Below are 18,752 nucleotides of genomic sequence, written 5' to 3' on the forward strand. Positions count from 1 at the left end.
ACTTGGAAACAGAAGATTAGAAAGCCTGGAGATAGAGAGATCACTCTCAGAGCCGAGAGAGCAACAGAGACAGACAAAAAACCCACACCCAAAACTTCCCTCCCTTGAGATTTGAAAAATCTTGTTTCCTGATTTGTCCTCTGGTCAGGTGTTTGGTTCCCTTTGTTAACCCTTTACAGGTAAAAGAAACATTAACCCTTAGCTATCTGTTTATGACAAGCGGGCATTCTGGTTGAAAACCGGATGCCTGACAACTCTAGTCCCTACTAGTACTGAGCTGTGTGTTGTGCTGCAATTCCATTTGGCCAGCTAGGAGTACTGCCTGCACTCTGCTAGCTCCAGCAAGGAACTGCCTGTCTGGTGCTGCAACTCCTCTTTATAGGGACTGGCTGCTCCCTGAAGCCTCTCTGATTGGGTGCTTCCCTGCAACCACTCTAAGTCACTTGGAGGACTTCTCTTCTGCTCTTCTCTGAGACAGGATGGGACAGGACCCTGAGGCCTCTTGCAGGGGGCCTCTGGACCTGCTCCACCCCATCACAGAACCACTTACTCATTTCTCAGTGTATGTCTACCCAGCAGCTGGGTAGAACCACTTACTCATTTCTCAGTGTATGTCTGCCCAGACTTATCAGTGTGGGCAGACAAATGCGCTAGCTCAACGGTAAAAAGAGCAGTGTGGCCGCAGCAGCACAGCTGGTGTCTTGGCCTAACCACCTGAGTACGCACCTGAGGGGTTGGGCTTGGGTGCATGTGTGTTCGGGCAGCAAGCCTAAGCCACTGTCTGTGCCACCATGGCCGCACTGCTATGTTTAGCACACCAGCTTGAAGAGAGCTAGCATGTATCTGTCTGTCCCCAATGGAAAGCACGCTCCCAAGCAGTCTGTGTAGACATACCCTCAGAGGCTACTGAACAGCCAACAGAAGGTAATTTGGTCTCTACTGACCAAATATGAAAGGCACTCTATCTTCTGAGCCAGCCAGTCTTTCCAGTAGCAACCTTTTTTTTGCATTTCATAAAAAGCAGCTTTTAATCATGAATACATATCCCAAGATGCCGCAAGGGGTCACTGGTGAAAGATGCTCTCTCCCTTGGGCTGTTTACCCCCTCCATGTCAGTTCTACACATTTATCATGTTACACATTAATAAGCTTAACATACACGAGGATAAACAGTTCTCCTACCATTAGCTGAATGCAGGAGTTGAAACTCTGTTGAATAAAAATTATTTGTTTTAAATGATCACTAAGGATTTGTGTCAATATATACACAGCACACAGTATGCTATACAAATATGTTTCCCAGTATAACCAGTTTGCCTGTAAACTGGACAGAATTGAGAACAGCAGTTTTGGAGTCTGAAAATGTACAGTACTGTCTTCCACAGCAAAGCTGCTGAAGTCTTAACATCTAAAACAACCCACATGTACATTTTAAAATTGGTTTATATTTTCAAAATTACAACTCTTTAAATAAAGTTGAGTCTCCTCTGCTACAAACATATTTAGTGGGTTGCATGAACCTTGACAGCATGTTCCTTTCAGCAGTTTGATTATTTCCAGCCTGCTCTATGACAGAAACTGATTCAAATTGAGTAAAAGCTCCTTGTATCGATACAGACCACTGGTTTTAACTCAACCACTGAACCACATTATTACTTAAATTCAATTCCATTTAACACAGTGGCGAACATTCCCCACTCTGTCACATATATCCATGGAAGGAATACTATAGAAAGTTCCTTTTGTACCAGTTTTTTCTTATAAATCCTCATTTTTCTGTTTGAATTATACCGGGTATGTTGGCTATACTGAAGTGACTGCTAACAAAGGGCCCGCTCTGCAAGGTGCTGAAGGCCTCCTAACTTCAGTGGCAGTGACTAAATCCCAAAGGATGGCTTTAGATATTAAAAATATTCCCAATGAGCTTTTGGATCAGTTAATTTAGCCCCCTACTCCCATGCTAGTGGATCATGATGATGCAGGATTGGGGCCTTAAAGAGGATCACTCCCAAAACTAGAGAAGGACTTTGAGAAAGCTAGCTGCATAGAAAAGCCATAGAAATTCAGGAGATGTCAAATTTGCCTTGGAGTTAAAGTAAGAATACCTATACAACTTAACTCTGCCCCATATGAGGATGCTGTAGGATGCAGTTTTATTCACAGGACCACACACTATTTCTCAAATAACATATCACATTTTTTCCCTACAATCTTAGAAATGCACACACAACATCTCATACTACTGTGTACTAATCTCTGTACACCCGCCTGAGTCCAGGAAAGTTATTTGTATACAAGACACAGAATGAGTGAGCCCAAGGCTCTGTGCTGTGCCCTATACAAGGTGTGCCTTCAAAGACTGTAAAATACAATAATATCATACAAGGTTTTTAATTTGAAAAATATCATATGAAGAGAAATTGGAAGGGAGAGGCATGATGAATGGTATGGAGACGATTAACCAGGCTCTCCTAGTTTACCTTTCAAGAACAAAGAGACAGTTAATGAAATTGAAATGAAACAAATAGTATGATAAATGATGAAAAGAATTTTTTTTGCACAATGCTTAATTAACCTGGGGAACTCCCTGCCTCAAAGCATAACTGATTATAAGAATTCAGCAAGATTCCAAGAGAGATGAGGTATGTATACTGATAAGGAGCACCTGGCAGGCTCACAGAGTGGGGCAAGCCCCTGCGCTCTGATACCACTCCCTGCAGGTGCACCAGGCGGGTAGGCAGAGTGGGGTCAGGGCGCGGGGGCACCCATTTTCCAGGGCCTCCCAATTGGCCAGGGTGCCTGGGCACAGCTCCGTTGGCCCAGTGGCTAATCGTCACTGATGGCCGCAGGTAGCCTACACACTGCCAACAGTGATGCGCAGTGTAGATATAACCTAAGAGACAATTGTACTCAGCCACATGTAGATATCCTGGTGCATCAGCCTTTCACTGAGGAGATTTTCTTTTTCTTTCTTTCTTTCTTAAATATACCTACAAACTTTTTCTTAAGTGAGGTAAAAGAATGTTTTGCAGTGGGTGTAATTTGAAAGTCAGGTGTGGAGCTGATTTATTTCTGAACTACTGTCAGTTTGATAAGCAATTTGGGAGCACTAGTTTGACAGCACATGATTGTTAAATCCTCTTCTACAAATGAATAAGAATCAGTGAGAAAAGAGAAGAAGCGAGTCTGACTTCACCTCTACTGTCTGGTAGGAGATACACAAAGGAAGTGGGAGCTGTAAGACTTTCTGCTCTCCAGAAGCACATTATTCCCATTTTCGAATGGAGCTTTGGCTCCAAAGAGCTAGGCTCCTATATGCCAAAATCACTTTTGAAAATGTGACTTAGGCAGGGGCGGCAGGTTATATGGGCTCATGGTGCCCGAGCACCAGGAATATTCAAGGCTGGGGGCTGCTGGGTTTCTCCCCTCCCCCTCGGAGCTTCCCTGCCTGAAAAAAAAAAACAGCCAGTGCTTCTCTCCCTTGCTTGTGCTACCAGCTGCCTGCCACTGCTTCTGCCTAAGGCTATAGAGAGCAGCATCGGGCAGACTGTTGGAGCACCTCAGGAGGGGGAGGGGGAGAGAGGAGGGGGGAGGAGGCATGCATGTGCTTCAGAGCCCTGTCCCCCAGCACCCACCCACCGCGGAGGAAGACGCCAAGGGACTTCCAGCCAGGAGATGGACATCTGGAGGTGGACCTCATACTCAACTGAAACCGTTGCTCGAGGCTTCGGTGAGGTTTGACCCTTGTGAATCCACCCCTCCGTCCCCACAGCCCCTAGACTCCTGCCCAATGAGTTGTTGGCAAGGGGCAGCTCATCCCCAGTGAGGCTCAGGGGGTGAGGGGGCAGCAGGCTGCAGCAGGGGGAGGAAGGGAAGCCACATGTGATGGCCCAGTCCCCCCCCCCCCAGCACCCATCCACCCCCCCACGGCCACACAGGGGAGATGGGGATGAGGGGCTTCCTAGACCTGAGCAGCTGGGGCTTGGATGATTTTGTGACACCCCCCCCACCAGTCATCCGTCCTGCAGTCCCCACTCCTTGCCCAGACTGGCAGGGGCAGTCCCCCATCCCCAATGAGGGCTATGGTGAGTGGGCAGCAGCAGGGGAGGCACATGTGATGGCAACCCCCTCCCCCTGGTACCCACCATAGGGGAGGCGAGTGGGCTTTCTGGACCTGAGAAGGCCTAGGAGGTCCAGTCGAAGGGCGAGCATGCAAGTTGTTGCAGTGAACGGTGGGTGGTGAGAGTGAGTGTGCTGCTGGTAATCGGGAGGAGAAAGGTTCTCCGGTGACTGCATGCACTTGCTGCTGCCGGTGGGGGGATGGGGGGAGGGGTCCTCTTGGAGCTTGCTTGCTGCCTAGCCCTGGCGGAGAACGCCTCTCTGGCCCATAGCCTGGGGCAGTTGGCACCCATAGCTTCGCTTATCCCCTAGCCCTGTCCATCCCAAGAGCCTGCGCCCAGCCACCCCAACCCTGAGCACCCTCCTGCACTGTGAACCTATGCCCCGAGTTCCCACCCAGAGCCAATCATCTGGAAGGGAAAACAGTGCAACTTAATTTGGTGCCTCAGTTTGGAGTATCATTGTGTTTTAGCACACAATACTTGATTATGTTTAACACCCGTTAAAGTATATAACTAGTCGTGCATACCAGTGTTACGAAGTGGAATGTTCTTAATGTTTTCTCTGAATACTGGTGTGGGTGCTCCTCAGTTTCCCTATGCATTTTCTCAAGGGATTAGATCGGTGGGATAAGGGGTGTGATTGTTGTAGAGCCCTAGAGGGCGCAGGTTGATGCCAGTCTGCACAGAGAATGGCCGACAACTCCTGTCTTCTTCTGGGCAAACTGATGCCTGGGCCGTCTTCTGCGAAGGTGCCAACTGAAGTGTGTTGGAGAACAGACAAGAGATCAGGTGCCTCCTGAATGCCTGGGGAAAAGAGACAAAGGCCAGAGGAGGGAGTGTCAGTGTTCTGTGCAGACTTCCGGGAAGTGCATGGTGTGGAAGGGGATGCTGGGATGCTTTGAAACTACTCCATTCAAAGCCAGTCAGGACTCTAGGGGAGCCTCCTCTCTCTAAGCAAACTGTCTCCAGGGCAAGAAGCTTACACCTTCCTGGGTCTGACCTCGGAGCATTCAGCATGCCCTTCCACACTGTGCGCTTTCCACAGCGAGTCTGCCCAGGCAGGTCCTGGGGCAACTAGAGATCCCTGCACTCCAACTCTACAGTCAGACATGACTCTCAGCCAGCTGGTAAAACAGAAGGTTTATTAGACAACAGGAACACAGTCTAAAACAGAGTTTGTAGGTACAGAAAACAGGACCCCTCAGTCAGGTCCATCTTGCGGAGTGGGAGCCCAGACCCAAGTACTGGGGCTCTCCCCATTTCCCCAGCCAGCTCCAAACTGACACACCCTCCTCTGGCCTGTGTCTCTCTTCTGGACAAGGAGGCCACCTAATCTCTTTGTCCCCAACACCTTTAATTGGCACCTTGCAGGGGAAACTGAGGCACCCACACAGTATTCAGAGAAAACATTAAGAACATTCCCGCTTTGTCACAACAGGTGCAACAAAATATAATACCCCATACTGAAGCAGGCAAGTGCTGCTTCTGACTTTCCACTTCTAATTGACCCTTGTAATCTTGTGGTGCTGACGTGTTGTAGCTTCATTTTATACCGGCTTACAGGGTGTGAATGGGGGGAGGGCATCTAGTGGCGATTGTTAAGATTTTTGTGGTGTGTGCTGAGCACCCTTGGCTCCAGTTTACCAAAAGGTGTGCTCGACTGTTATCTGTTATCTCTGGATGTTTGAGTGTTTGGTTACCACCAGCATTACAGAGCTTAATAAGCAGTGTCAGAAAGATTAAGAGACTCATGCTTTGAGTGCTTGCCTTTCCTGATCCGAGGCTATATCTTAGAAGTTCCCACACCAGATCAAACCAGTGGGCCATTTAATTTGACATCTTGTCTCTGACAATGGTCTGATCTGGATGCTTCAGAAGAAGGTGACAGAGTTCTTGTAACTGTCAAATACTAGATAACCTGTCCCTAAGCCCTCACAGTCAGTGGCTGGCTTATGGGCTGAAGCATTAAGATGTACATCCATCCTTTATGTTTTTGTCCCGTCTAACGTAAGGTGTAGATGTTCTCATTATCAGTATACATACCTCATCTCTCTTGGAATCTTGCTAAACTCCTACCCTCAATTACGCTTTGTGGCATGGAGTTCCCCAGGTTAACTAAGCATTGTGCAAAACAATTTCCTTTATCATTTTACTACTTGTTTCTTTTCAGTTTCATTGACTTTCTCTTGGTTCTTGTATTTATAAAAGGTAAAATAGGAGACCCTGGTTCATCTTGTCTGTACCATTCATCATTTTATGTACCTTTCTCACCTCTCTCTTTGAATTGCAGTCCTAATCTTTCCAATTTCTCTTCATGGGCTATTTTTCAAACAAATGCAATATAATATCATACAAGCTTTTAAACAACCTCTGAAGATTCATTGTGTACGGGGCGCAGTACAGAGTCTTTGGCTCATGCGCTCCACCTCTTGTGTATGAATAACCTTCCTGGACTCTGTCTGGTCCGCAGAGAACAGTACATGGCACTATGGGATATTACATGTGCATTTCTAAGGTTGTTGGTGCCTTTCCAGAACCCTACTGCCAGAGTCTTTTCTCACTGCTGGAGTCCTTCCCTCTGGCGGGGAAAGACTCCAGCAGCAGAGGTGCAGTGGAACATTACACTGCTAAAAACAACCATATAGATGGGAGAGGCACTGCTTTGGCAGGTAGGGTGCATACCTAGGTATATATCCACAGGGCTCAGGTGCGTCCTGGCTGTATTTGCCTAAGCAGTGCCTCACCATCCACACTCTGCTAATTATATCCATGCCAGGGGGACATGTAGTGTATGTTCTCTATAAGCTACCAAAAGGAGAGTGCAATGTAGACGAACCTTTAAATGCCTGCCTCCCTTTGCCAAAATCCATCAGTTAGTAGGTTAACCCGTTACTCGATACTGCTTCTCTCTCCTGGGTCTGTTCTTAGTTTCTTTCTCTTTATATATATATTAGTAACTTGATCCCCCTTCCATTGGGTTTTATTAATTGCACAGCACACATGTGGATAACCAGCACAGGCTGAATTCCAAAAGGTTGGTTAACCAGCTTGAAGTATGCTAGCAGCTCTCCAAACCCCACAAACAGGACAGAAGGTTTCAATTATTGGCTCTAACCATAACTTTCTACAACTGAATGAATCAAAGCCTGAACACTTCCTTCTGGATAAAAAGTTCTCTTTGTCCCATGTCTCTGACACTGTCATCCCTCTCCTTAATGTTGCTCTGAAGGTCTGAAATCTTGGGATCGTTCCTGACTGTAAACATGCTTTTCTCTCCCATATTTCCGCTGAGGTGGTGTGCCTGGAAGGTGGCCAGAACTTTCCCACACCTTGCGCCTGCCTCTGCTAAAGCTTCTCTTATGCTTTAACCCCTTTGCTGCTGAATGCACCAGCATCTTTACGTGATATTTTAATTTTGGCTCTACCAAATTCATGGCTCTGAAAAACGTGTCACAGGCCATGAAATCTGGTCTTTTGTGCACGTTTACCCTATACTCTACAGATTTCACAGGGGAGACCAGCATTTCTCAAGCTGGGGGTCCAGACCCAAAAGATGTTTGCGGGGGAGTTGCAAGGTAATATTAGGGGGGTCGTGGTATTGCCACCCTTACTTTTGCACTGCCTTCTGAGCTGGGTGGGAAAGCGGTGGTAGCTGGCCAGGCACCCAGCTCTGAATTCCGATCTAGGCTACTGCACAGTAGGTCACTCCCCTCCAGCTTCACACACACTATCCTCCTGGGGCTCCAAGCTGCAGAGCTTCCCTCGTTCTCTCCTTTCGTGACTATATCAGAGACTCCACATACTCCTCCTCCTGTTTTTGCTTGGTGCTCCAGAACACAACTGCTAATCTGATCAGCCTCCTTTTGGGACAAGCGCAATTCCTCTACTCAGTATAGATCAGGACTACCTCAAAATCTACCTCAGGGTCCTATACATTTAAATTCTGACTATGTGCACCATTTTCTTAAACTGACCTCCTTATCACTGCTATCGAATCCCCTCACCTGACACAGGTAATAATCCTGCGGAATAACATCCCAGATGTCCTCTTCTGAAGGGCTACCTCTTAACTCTCAAATTTACTAGAGACAATCTCTTTATCAAGCTTCCCCGAGTCACTGTCTGTCATAAGCATCTAGCACACTAGGTACATCCTATAATTGTCACTAAGAAAGCTGGTTGAAAATTTTCCAGCACAATGCTTTTCCCCTGGAAAATGGAGCTGAAAAACCCAGGGTTTGTTATAAACAGCCCCTTCCTCCCCACATAAACTCCAAGTCCCTCCTTTCCCCATCCCATCTCCAATGCCCCCTGCTTTCACCCCCATCTACTCACTTCTCTCCCTTGCATCCCTGCTTCTTTTGTCACCGTCACTCCCCATGCCCCCAATTGCCTCTTGGTCCCTATTTCCCCAGTCATTACCATCCCACCCCCTACTACTTCCCCCATCCCAGATTCCTGCTCCGCACCCCTCTAACATCCCTCCAGACCCCTGCTTCCACCACCACCAAACACCATTCCTCCCCATCCTCCCCAGGTCCCTATTTGCTGGTTTCTCCCCCACTCCCTCCCCACAGGATTCTTGCTTCCCCACGGCCACTACCCCACCCCTCTAGTCCCTGTGCTTCCTTCACCCCTCCCCGCCAATATCCCTGTAAGAGCAACCTTTTTGCTTAAAAAGCTACAAGTAATATGTTATATACTTCAAAAACACTGTGGTTACAAAAGGAGATATCGCATCTTTTTATGCTATCATAGAATCATAGACTTTAAGGTCAGAAGGGACCATTATGGTCATCTAGTCTGACCTCCTGCACAACACAGGCCACAGAATCTCACCCACCCACTCCTGTACCAAACCTGTGTCTGAGCCACTGAAGTCCTCAAATCATGGTTTAAAGACTTCATGATGCAGAGAATGACCCATGTCCCACACTGCAGAGGAAAGTGAAAACCCCCTAGGGCCTCTGCCAATCTGCCCTGGAGGAAAATTCCTTTCCGACCCCAAATATGGCAATCGGCTAAACCCTGAGCATGTGGGCAAGACTCACCAGCCAGACACCCAGGAAAAAATTCTTTGTAGTAACTCAGATCCCATCTCATCTAACATTGCATCACAAGCCATTGGACATATTTATCGCTAATAGTCAAAGACCAATTAATTGCCAAAATTAGGCTATCCCATTATACCATCCCCTCCATAAACTTATCAAGCTTAGTCTTGAAGCCAGATATGTCTTTTGCCCCCACTACTTCCCTTCGGAAGCGTTCCAGAACTTCAACTTCCTCGATGGTTAAAAACCTTCATCTAATTTCAATTCTAACTCCTGATGGTCAGTTTCTATCCATTCGTTCTTGGTCCACATTGGTACTGAGCTTAAACAATCCCTCCCCCCGCCCTCACCCCGTGGGGGTGGGGTTGGGAGGGTGCTACGTAACAACAAAAAATTTTGTTGTTACTAAGCGGGGTAAATGAGGGATGGGGCGTAGCCTCTGAATATGTAGAGCGCAATCCTGAGCTCCCTTCAGCCTCTTTGGTTAGGCTAAACAAACCAAGCTCTTGAGTCTCCGTCATAAAGGCAGGTTCATCCCGAATCATCCTAGTAAGCCTTCTCTTACTTGTCCAGTTGAATTCATCCTCTTAAAACGGGAGACCAGAACTGCAACACGAATGCCCAGATGAGGTCCAACCAGTGCCTTGTTATAATGGTACTTAACACTGACCTTATCTCTACTGGAAATAAGTCGCCTGATGCATCCCAAGACCTCATTTAGCCTTTTTCATGCCATAGGTGGACATTGCGGCTCATAGTCACCTGGATCAAGCCAATACCTGAGTCCTCTCCTCTTCTGTTACTTCCAACTGATGCTCCCCAGTTTATAACAATATTCTGTTATTAATCCCGAAATCCATTGACCTTGCACCTTTCACTATAAATGTCATCCTATTACTATTACTCCAGTTACAAGGTCATCCAGATCTTCCTGTATGATATCCCGTCCTTCTCTGTATTGGCCAATACCTCCAGCCTTTGTGTCATCTGCAAAACTTTTTAGCACATTCCCACTCTTTTGTGCCAAGGTCCAGTAATAAAAAAGATAAATAAGATGTCACAAAACTGATCCCTGAGAACTCCGCTAGTAACCTCGCTTCCAGCCTGAGCTATAACCTCCTTCCATTCACCTTCAGTACAACGTTTAGCCTTCCCTTTAACCAGTTCCTTATCCACCTTTCAACATTCATATGAATCCCCATCTTTTACAATTACGCTATATAATTCCCATGTGGAACGTGTCAACGCAATTACTCCAAATTGAGGGCAATTCAGATCCACTGCATCTCCTTTCTAAAAAATCTGACTGGTCTCAAAGAAGGAGATCAGGTTGGTTTGACACGATCTACCTTTTGTAAAACCATGTTGTATTTTGTCCCAGTTACCATTGACCTCAATGTCCTTAACTACTTTCTCTTTCAAAATTTTTTCCAAGACCTTGCATACTACAGATATCAAACTAACAGGCCTGTAGTTGCCCAGATCACATTTTTTCCCTTTCTTAAAGATAGGAACTACATTAGCAATCCTGCAGTCGTACAGTACAACCCATGAGTTTACAGATTCATTAAAAATTCATGCTAATGGGCTTGCAATTTCATGTGCCAGTTCCTTTAACATTCTTGGATGAAGATAATCTGGGCACTCGATTTAGCCCCGTTAAGCTGTTTGAGTTTGGCTTTTATCTCAGATGTGATAATAGCTACCTTCATATCCTCATTCCCATTTGTCATCGTACCATTATCCCTAAACTCCTATGTACTGTTTAAATTATATTGTATATGAAGCAAAAAATTAACAAGGGCCATATCCTGAAGCCCTTATTTAGCCCGATTCTGCCATGCTCAGTCATATTGAGTATTACCTTACTCAACGAGTAGTTCCCCTGAAATCTCACAGCCTGCTCATAGTGTAAGGAACTACTCAATGTGAGTAAGGGTTTTTATTTGTTCTACCTGAGACTCTGATTCAGAAAAGCTCTTAAGCAAATGCTTAACTTTAAGCACATACTTAAGTGATTTCTTGACTAGGGACCCTTTCCTGAATTGGGGCCTAAAGAACATCTTCTACTGGCTCCAAAGAGATTCTAGCTTGAGTAAGGACTTCAAGGTTTGGCCTCAAAATGCATGAAACCCAAGTGGTTTGCTTAGGCAAGAAAATTACTTTAGAATATTCAAAATCAATCACCAGTGGAACCTTGCTAATTTGCACTGATTATGTGCAGGAACAATTTATTGTGAATTATTGAATGTTGCCAATTATTGATTAAGTGCACACACTGAAAAGGAAGGATAATCCATTACAACATGTTCTCTGTTCACCTACATGACAATGCAGTTCTAATTCTTCATAATGATACTTTTGATAACGTTCTAGAGACGACGAATTGTCCAGTGATTGGACTACTAGCTGAGGGCTTGGGAGGCCAGGGTTCAATTCCTTGCTCTGCCACAGACTTCCTATGTGACCTTGGGCAAGTCACTTCCTCAGTTCCCCATAAAAAACGGTTACCCACCTTTTAGTAACTGTTGTTCTTTGAGATGTGTTGTTCATGTCCATTCCAAGCAGGTGTGTGCGTGCTGCGTGCACGCCAGCTGGAAGATTTTCCCCTAGCAGCGTCCGTAGGGTCGGCCCTGACACCCCCTGGAGTGGCGCCACTACGGCGCCCTATAAAGGGGTCCGCCGACCCTCCACCCCTCAGTTCCTTCTTGCCGGCACTCCGACAGAGGGGCAGGAGGGTGGATATTGGAATGGACATGAACAACACATCTCGAAGAACAACAGTTACTAAAAGGTGGGTAACCGTTTTTTCTTCTTCGAGTGGTTGTTCATGTCCATTCCAAGCAGGTGACTCACAAGCCTAAACCTAGGTGGTGGGGTTGGAGTTCACTGCTGACTGGAGTACTGCACGGCTGAAGGCTGCATCATCCCTAGCCTGGTGCGTGATTGCATAGTGCGACGAGAACGTGTGGATGAGGACCACGTGGCTGCTCTACAAATCTCCTGAGTCAGGATCTGAGCCAGGAATGCCGCAGAGGAGGCCTGCGCCCTAGTGGAGTGGGCCATGACCGGAGGGACAGGGGTCTTAGCTATACGATCGCGATCCACGAAGAGATTTGCTGAGAGGAGACCGGGAGCCCTTTCATCCTATCCGCCATTGTGATGAAGAGCTGAGTCGAGCATCTGAATGGCTTGGTACGCTCGATGTAAAAGGCCAAGGCCAAGGCCCTGCGGACATCCTGGGAATGTAACCTCAGCTCCTCACTAGAAGAGTGAGGTTTCAGATAAAACACCGAGAGAAAGATATCTTGTCCCATATGGAACTGTGATATGACCTTGTGGAGGTCTAAGCTGGACCTTGTCCTTATAGAAGACAGTGTACGGGGGCTCGGATGTCAATGCCCTGAGCTCCGACACCCTCCTGGCTGAGTGATCGCCACCAGGAAGGCGGTCTTATACGACAGGTACAACAGGGAGCATGAAGCCAGAGGCTCAAAGGGAGGTCCTGAGAGGGCGGAGAGGACCAGATTCAGGTCCCAGGCAGGAACCAGCTGATGAACATGTGGAAATAGGCTGTCCATACCCTTGAGGAAACGCCCGACCAGCGGGTTCGCAAACACTAAGGTACCCTCCTCTCCCGGATGGAAAGCCGAGATGGCTGCCAAGTGAACACGAATCAAGGAGAGGGAGAGGCCCAGTTATCTGAGGTGGAGCAAATAGTCTAAGACAATAGGGACTGGGACCCCCAGTGGATTGTGACCTCGCTGACCCGACCATATTGAGAAGCGCTTCCATTTGGCCAGATAGGTGGCCCTAGCTGATGGTTTCCTACTACCGAGCAGCACCTGTCTGACCTGTTGGGAGCACTGCATCTCCACCGGGTTCAGCCGTGGAGCATCCAGGCTGTGAGGTGGAGAGATTCCAGGTTCAGGTGGCGGAGGGAGCCCCGGTCCTGCGTGATCAGGTCCGGGAGCAGGGGCAGCGTTGGGGCACCTGAACGGACATGTGCAGGTGCAACGTGTACCAATGTTGGCGCAGCCATACCGGAGCTATCAGGATTACCTGTGCATGGTGCCTACGAATCTTCAAAATCACCCTGTGTATCAGGGGGATCGGAGGGAAGGCGTAGAGCAGTCTGACCGCCCAAGACTGGAGGAAGGCGTCCAACAGAGACCCCTGACTGAGGCACAGGAGGGAGCAGAATTGTCGGCACTTTCTGTTTTCCCTCGAGGAGAACAGGTCTAACTGGGGAAAGCCCCAGAGCTGGAAGATTGAGCATACCACATCCCGTCGGAGGGACCACTTGTGACCCCGGAATGAGCGGCTGAGGGTGTCCGCCAGGCCTTTCTGCTCCCCTGGAAGGTAGAACACCGTCAGGTGGGTAGCATTGTGGACGCAGAAATCTCACAACATGAGGTCTTCCCTGCACAGGGGAGAGGAGCGTGCACGCCCGTTCGTTGATATAGAAGACCGCCGATGTGTTGTCCGAGAGGACTGAAACACATCTGCCGGCCAGTTGGGACAGGATGGTCAAACAAGCCAGGCGAACTGCTCTCTGCTCCCTGACATTGATATGCAACTCGAGGTCCTCGGTGACCACAAGCCCTGCATCCTGAGGTGTCCCAGGTGCGCTCCCCAACCCCAATCCGAGGCATCCATTACCAGGGAGAGGGAGGGTTGAGGGGCAGCGAAGGGGACACCCATGCACACTTTCTGTGGGTCGAGCCACCACCGTAGTGAGCTTAGCACCAAGTGGGGAATGGACACCACTGAGTCCAGGGGGTCCCTGGCCGGGCGGTATACTGTCGCTAACCGCGAAGCCGGAGTCTGGCATGGTTTACCATGTAGGTGCACGCCGCCATGTGACCCAACAGCCGGAGGCAGATCCGCGCCGTGGTAATCAGTGTGCGGTGCAGTCCGAGGATGAGCTTGGAAATCGCCCGGAACCTGGATTCCGAAAGGTATGCTCTGGCGTGGGTGGAGTCCAGAACTGCCCCTATGAACTCTATTCGTTGCGTAGGGGACAGGGTGGACTTGGCTTCGTTCAAGAGGAGGCCGAGACTGAGAAAGGTCTGCCTGATGAACAACATCTGGGCCTCCACCTGCTCCTTGGTGCGGCCCTTTACAAGCCAATCATCCAGGTAGGGGAATACCTGGATGCCCCGCCTGTGCAGGAAGGCCGCCACAACTGCCATGCACTTCGTGAAGACCCTTGGGGCAGCTGACAAGCCGAATGGGAGCACTCTGAACTGCAGATGGGCGTCGGCCACAACGAACCTGAGGTACCGACGGTGTTGGGGAATTATGGCGATGTGGAAATAAGCGTCCTTTAAGTCCAGAGCGGCATACCAATCTCCTGGATCCAGAGAGGGAAGGATCGAGGACAGGGAGACCATGTGGAACTTGAGCTTTTGTACAAACTTGTTCAGCCGCCGCAAGTCCAGGATGGGTCTCAGACCCCCTTTCGCCTTTGGTATTAGGAAATACCGGGAGTAGAAGCCTTTGCCCCTGAGCTCCTGAGGGACTTCCTCCACTGCCCCTGCCTCCATGAGGGATTTCACCTCTTGAATTAGAAGTTGCTCGTGAGATGGGTCCCTGAAGAGGGACGGAGAGGGGGGCTGATGGGGTGGGAGGGAGGAAAGCTGGATAGAATATCCCCTCTCTACCATGCGGAGCACCCAGCTGTCCGACGTGATTCAGGACCAGGCACGGTAGAAGGGGGACAGATGTGACCCAAAGGTAGGGGTAGAAGGGTCCAGAGTCTCGACAGGTAGGTCGCCCTCGACTGTACCATCAAACAGGGGGCCTAGGCCCCGATGGTGGTCTCGACTGACTGGACGCCTGGCCGGAGGGGTGGCGTTGGTGACGCCTCCTGCCATTTCTGCCCCGCCTGTGCCCCATCTCCTAGCGAGTCTGGGGCTGGTAGGGACGTGGGGCCACCTGCGGCCTAAACTGCCTGTGCTGGGTCGCAGGAAGCGAGGCCCTCGAGTCCTTTAGGCTATGCAGACGTTTGTCTGTCTTTTCAGAAAACAGCATCTGCCCCTCGAAGGGGAGGTCTTGAATAGTCTGCTGGACCTCATAGGCCAGGCTCCCGCCTCATGACTAGGCCCGTGGCCAGGGTGCGCGAGGCTGAGTCTGCCGCATCTAGGGCAGCCTGGAGAGAAGCTCGGGAGATCAGTTTCCCCTCCTCCACCAGGGCCAAAAACTCCGACCTCAACTCCTGGAGAAGGACCTCTATAAACTTCGACATGGCTGAACACGTGTTATGACGATATTGGCTTACGACTGCCTGTTGGTTGGCAATATGGAGTTGTAGGCCTGCTGTGGAGTATACTTTTCTACCAAAGAGGTCGAGTCTTTTGGCGTTCCTGCTCTTTGGTGTTGACCCCTGAAACCCTTGACGCTCCTGTTGGTTGGCTGCATCCACCACCAGGGAGTCCGGGGGCGTGGAGCAGGTGTACAAGTGTTTGTGCCCTTTAGAGGGGACAAAATAACGCTGCTCCGTTCTCTTGGCAGTAGGGGCCAGTGAGGCTGGCATTTGCCATAAGGAGTGGGACGTATCCGTTATGGTCTTGATCAACAGGAGAGCCACCCTGGATGGCCCTGAGGGAGCCAGGATGTCTATTACCGGATCCGCGTCTACCTCGATTTCCTCAGCCTGGATTGTGAGGCTCTGAGCTGCTCGTTGGAGTAGTTGTTGGAGGATCTGAGCGTCCTCCAGGGCCGGTGCCGCAGCCGTGCCCGAGACCGCTTCGTCTGGGGAGGAAGATGAGGAAATTACTTGGATCGGCCCTTCCTCAGGTGCATGCAGCCCTTCGGGGTCCTGCGGCACACGTACTGTGGTTGCGGGGCTGATTCCGATTCTAAATGTGGCACCGCGACCGGTACCGGGGTCACCAGTGAACGGTTTGGTATATCGGGCAGTGCCTTTTGAGCCCGAACTGTAGCCGCTGCTGGTGCCGCTGCCCGGCTAGGGGGTGCTGAACTTGGATATGGCACACCCCTGCCTGGCGATGGTGCTCGTGGAGGAGGCAGCTGCGCCGGGGCCACCAATGCCGAGGAGATCGAGGCCGACCTTGATCGAGGACCAAATGCCTGGCCTACTGACTGGTGGTAGGCCCAGGGCGCCCAAAATGGCCACTGCGAGGGCAGATGCAATTGCTGCTGCCACTGTGGGTAACGCTGGTGGCTCACCCCCGAAACCGATCCCCTGCTCCGTGACCAGCTGGAGCGGTAGGAGTTTGCCTCTGAGTCTGAAGTCTCTGAGTAAGAGGACCTAGGGGGAGCAGCACCCGGTGCCGTTGGAGAGTGATGCTGAGGCAGCGGTGAGCCACTTATCTGGTCCAGTGCCGCCCTAGCGGTGCGGTACAGTGAGGGGAGGGAGGCGACAGCATGGCCGGCTTGCCCCTTGATTGTACTGGGGGACAGGCCGTGGAAGGCAACTCCCTACTATGGTGTGGGGAGGCCAGCACTGGGAGTCCCATTAAGTCTGAGGCCACCTCGAATGCCTCTGGTGTCGAAGGGAGGTGCAAGTCTCCACTGAAGTCTGGGGATCTAGGCTGGTCCGGACTCGACTGCTCTCTCTGCAGTGCAGGAGTCGACGGAGCAGCCGAGGGCTGTAGCCCAGCCTGTCCGCTTGCACCCGTGGACGGCGTCAGCCTCTGGGGGTCCTGGTGGGGTGACCGTTCCCTCACCGGCTTCCTCTTCTTAGCGGGCATCGGCGACGGTGAGCGGTGCCGCACTGAGGCCAACTTCCTATGACCCGACTGTTCGGTGCCGGGTCTTAGATGACTTGGGCTGGGCCCTAAGTCCTGATGCCGGTGCCTGGGCACTCCACACTGAGGAAGACGTGCTGGGCACCGCCTCAGCCGGTTCCGGGTCCGAGGGAGGCTGCAGGGCAGCCTCCATCAGGAGGACTTTAAGTCTTTGAGCTCTGTCTTTGAGAGTTCTCGGGCAGAAGCCCCTGCAGATAGAGCACCAGTCCTTTCGGTGGCTCTCTCTGAGGCACCTCAAACAAGCAGAGTGCGGGTCACTCTTGGGCATAAATTTCCTGCAGTCCTTGCAGAGTTTAAACCCGGAGGACCCAGGCATGCCCCAAAGGGCAACGAAAATGTGGGGGATGGCCCCCAACTACCAAGAACTATATACAAATGACCTAACTATATACTAACTATATACACGGACTATACACAAGGATAGGACACTGCTAACTTGTTACGCAAGAGAAGTTCCAGCTAGCTGTCACTGGCGGTAAGAAGGAACTGAGGGGGTGGAGGGTCGGCGACCCTTTTATAGGGCGCCGTAGTAGCGCCACTCCAGGGGGCGTCAGGGCCGACCCTACGGATGCTGCTAGGGGAAAATCTTCTGGCTGGCGTGCATGCGGCACACACACACCTGCTTGGAATGGACATGAACAACCACTCGAAGAAGAATAATAGTGCTGCCCTGCCTCACAGGGGGATTGCGAAGATAAATACACTAAAGATTGTGTGGGAGCTTAGATGCTGTGGCGAGGGGGTCACAGACATACCTGTGACAGGGACTGAGAAACATGTGATGACATATTTTGTGAAGTAATGGGAGAGTTTACTATAGTCTCTGTACTATTTGCTGAAAAACATATAGCGACAGCAGGGTTCGGTGTGCCAGTTAACAAAGGGCAAATAAGTGAAACTCTCCTGTATACTTAAGCATGTCATGAACGGTTTCCAGAATGAAAAGTTCTTTTTACCTGGGGCATAGCCAGGGCTGCTGGTTGGATACATATTCGGATTGTAGGCAGGGGCAGCTGTGGGATACCCAGTTGGATAACCTGGAATGAGAAGGACAGAGAAAATACACTTCTGTCAATAAGAGTAAGGAGAAAAGACAGCACCCTAGGAGAAAAAAAATCTGTATAAACAAAAGGATGATTGGCACAGTTGAGATATAAAGCCCATATTATCAGATGGGCAGGAAACGTAGACAGCACAGAACACAGTATATGTTTTCCCTTGTCATGTGCAACACTGAAATACTGTTCTCCTGGAAACTGAAGGCAGATAACCAACATGTTGAAGAATACAGGAATATTCATCGTATTCTGTAGAAAACTACCTATTCCGTAAAACACTGCTACTACTAAGCTGCTTGCAGTGCGATATTAGTCTCACTGAACTCACAATAAAATTTCAAGATTGGAGCACACGTTTTATTAAGTCTTCATTTGGCTAAATAGACAAACCACTGAATTTAAAACCAGCTCTTACATTAGAAAGTCATGCTACTGCTTCTTTATGATCCAAGCCTGTTTAGTCCTACTCCCACTGGGAACTGAGCGAGCTCTACATCTCGCAGCGAAGGTCAGCACTTTGTTCAGTTGGGCCCTTCCTCATCATCAGCAGAGCTTCTATCAGCCAGATTCCCTTGTTATGGAAAAGCTCGAGACGTTGCATGCAAGCACTACAGCTTTTGGGGCCACTCATCACTTGCACAACTATCGTTAGTAGGAGGTACCCAATTATCTGCCAAGCCACCTAGAAAATGACAAGCAAGACAATTTGTACCATTTGGAACTAATAGGTAAGGCAAAGGGTTT

The 18,752-nt window shown here is 49.6% G+C and overlaps 1 protein-coding gene across 13 annotated transcripts in view; it reads right to left on the reverse strand.

Annotated features, from left to right (window-relative positions):
• Positions 1-18,752, reverse strand: part of FAM168A (family with sequence similarity 168 member A) — a 420,913-nt gene that overhangs the window by 42,262 nt on the left and 359,899 nt on the right. For 7 of the 13 annotated variants that reach the window (XM_032796436.2, XM_032796429.2, XM_075061817.1 and 4 more), the window contains 2 exons: positions 17,907-17,987; positions 1,183-1,209 (listed from right to left, as the gene is read on the reverse strand). In XM_032796436.2, the coding sequence (XP_032652327.1) occupies positions 1,183-1,209; positions 17,907-17,987 (108 nt within the window). The remainder of the gene's footprint in view (positions 1-1,182; positions 1,210-17,906; positions 17,988-18,752) is intronic. The other 6 variants (XM_032796437.2, XM_075061820.1, XM_075061823.1 and 3 more) reach the window with 1 other exon arrangement.

The sequence above is a fragment of the Chelonoidis abingdonii genome, chromosome 1, assembly GCF_003597395.2.
Source record: "Chelonoidis abingdonii isolate Lonesome George chromosome 1, CheloAbing_2.0, whole genome shotgun sequence".
Classification (NCBI taxonomy): Eukaryota; Metazoa; Chordata; order Testudines; family Testudinidae; genus Chelonoidis; species Chelonoidis abingdonii.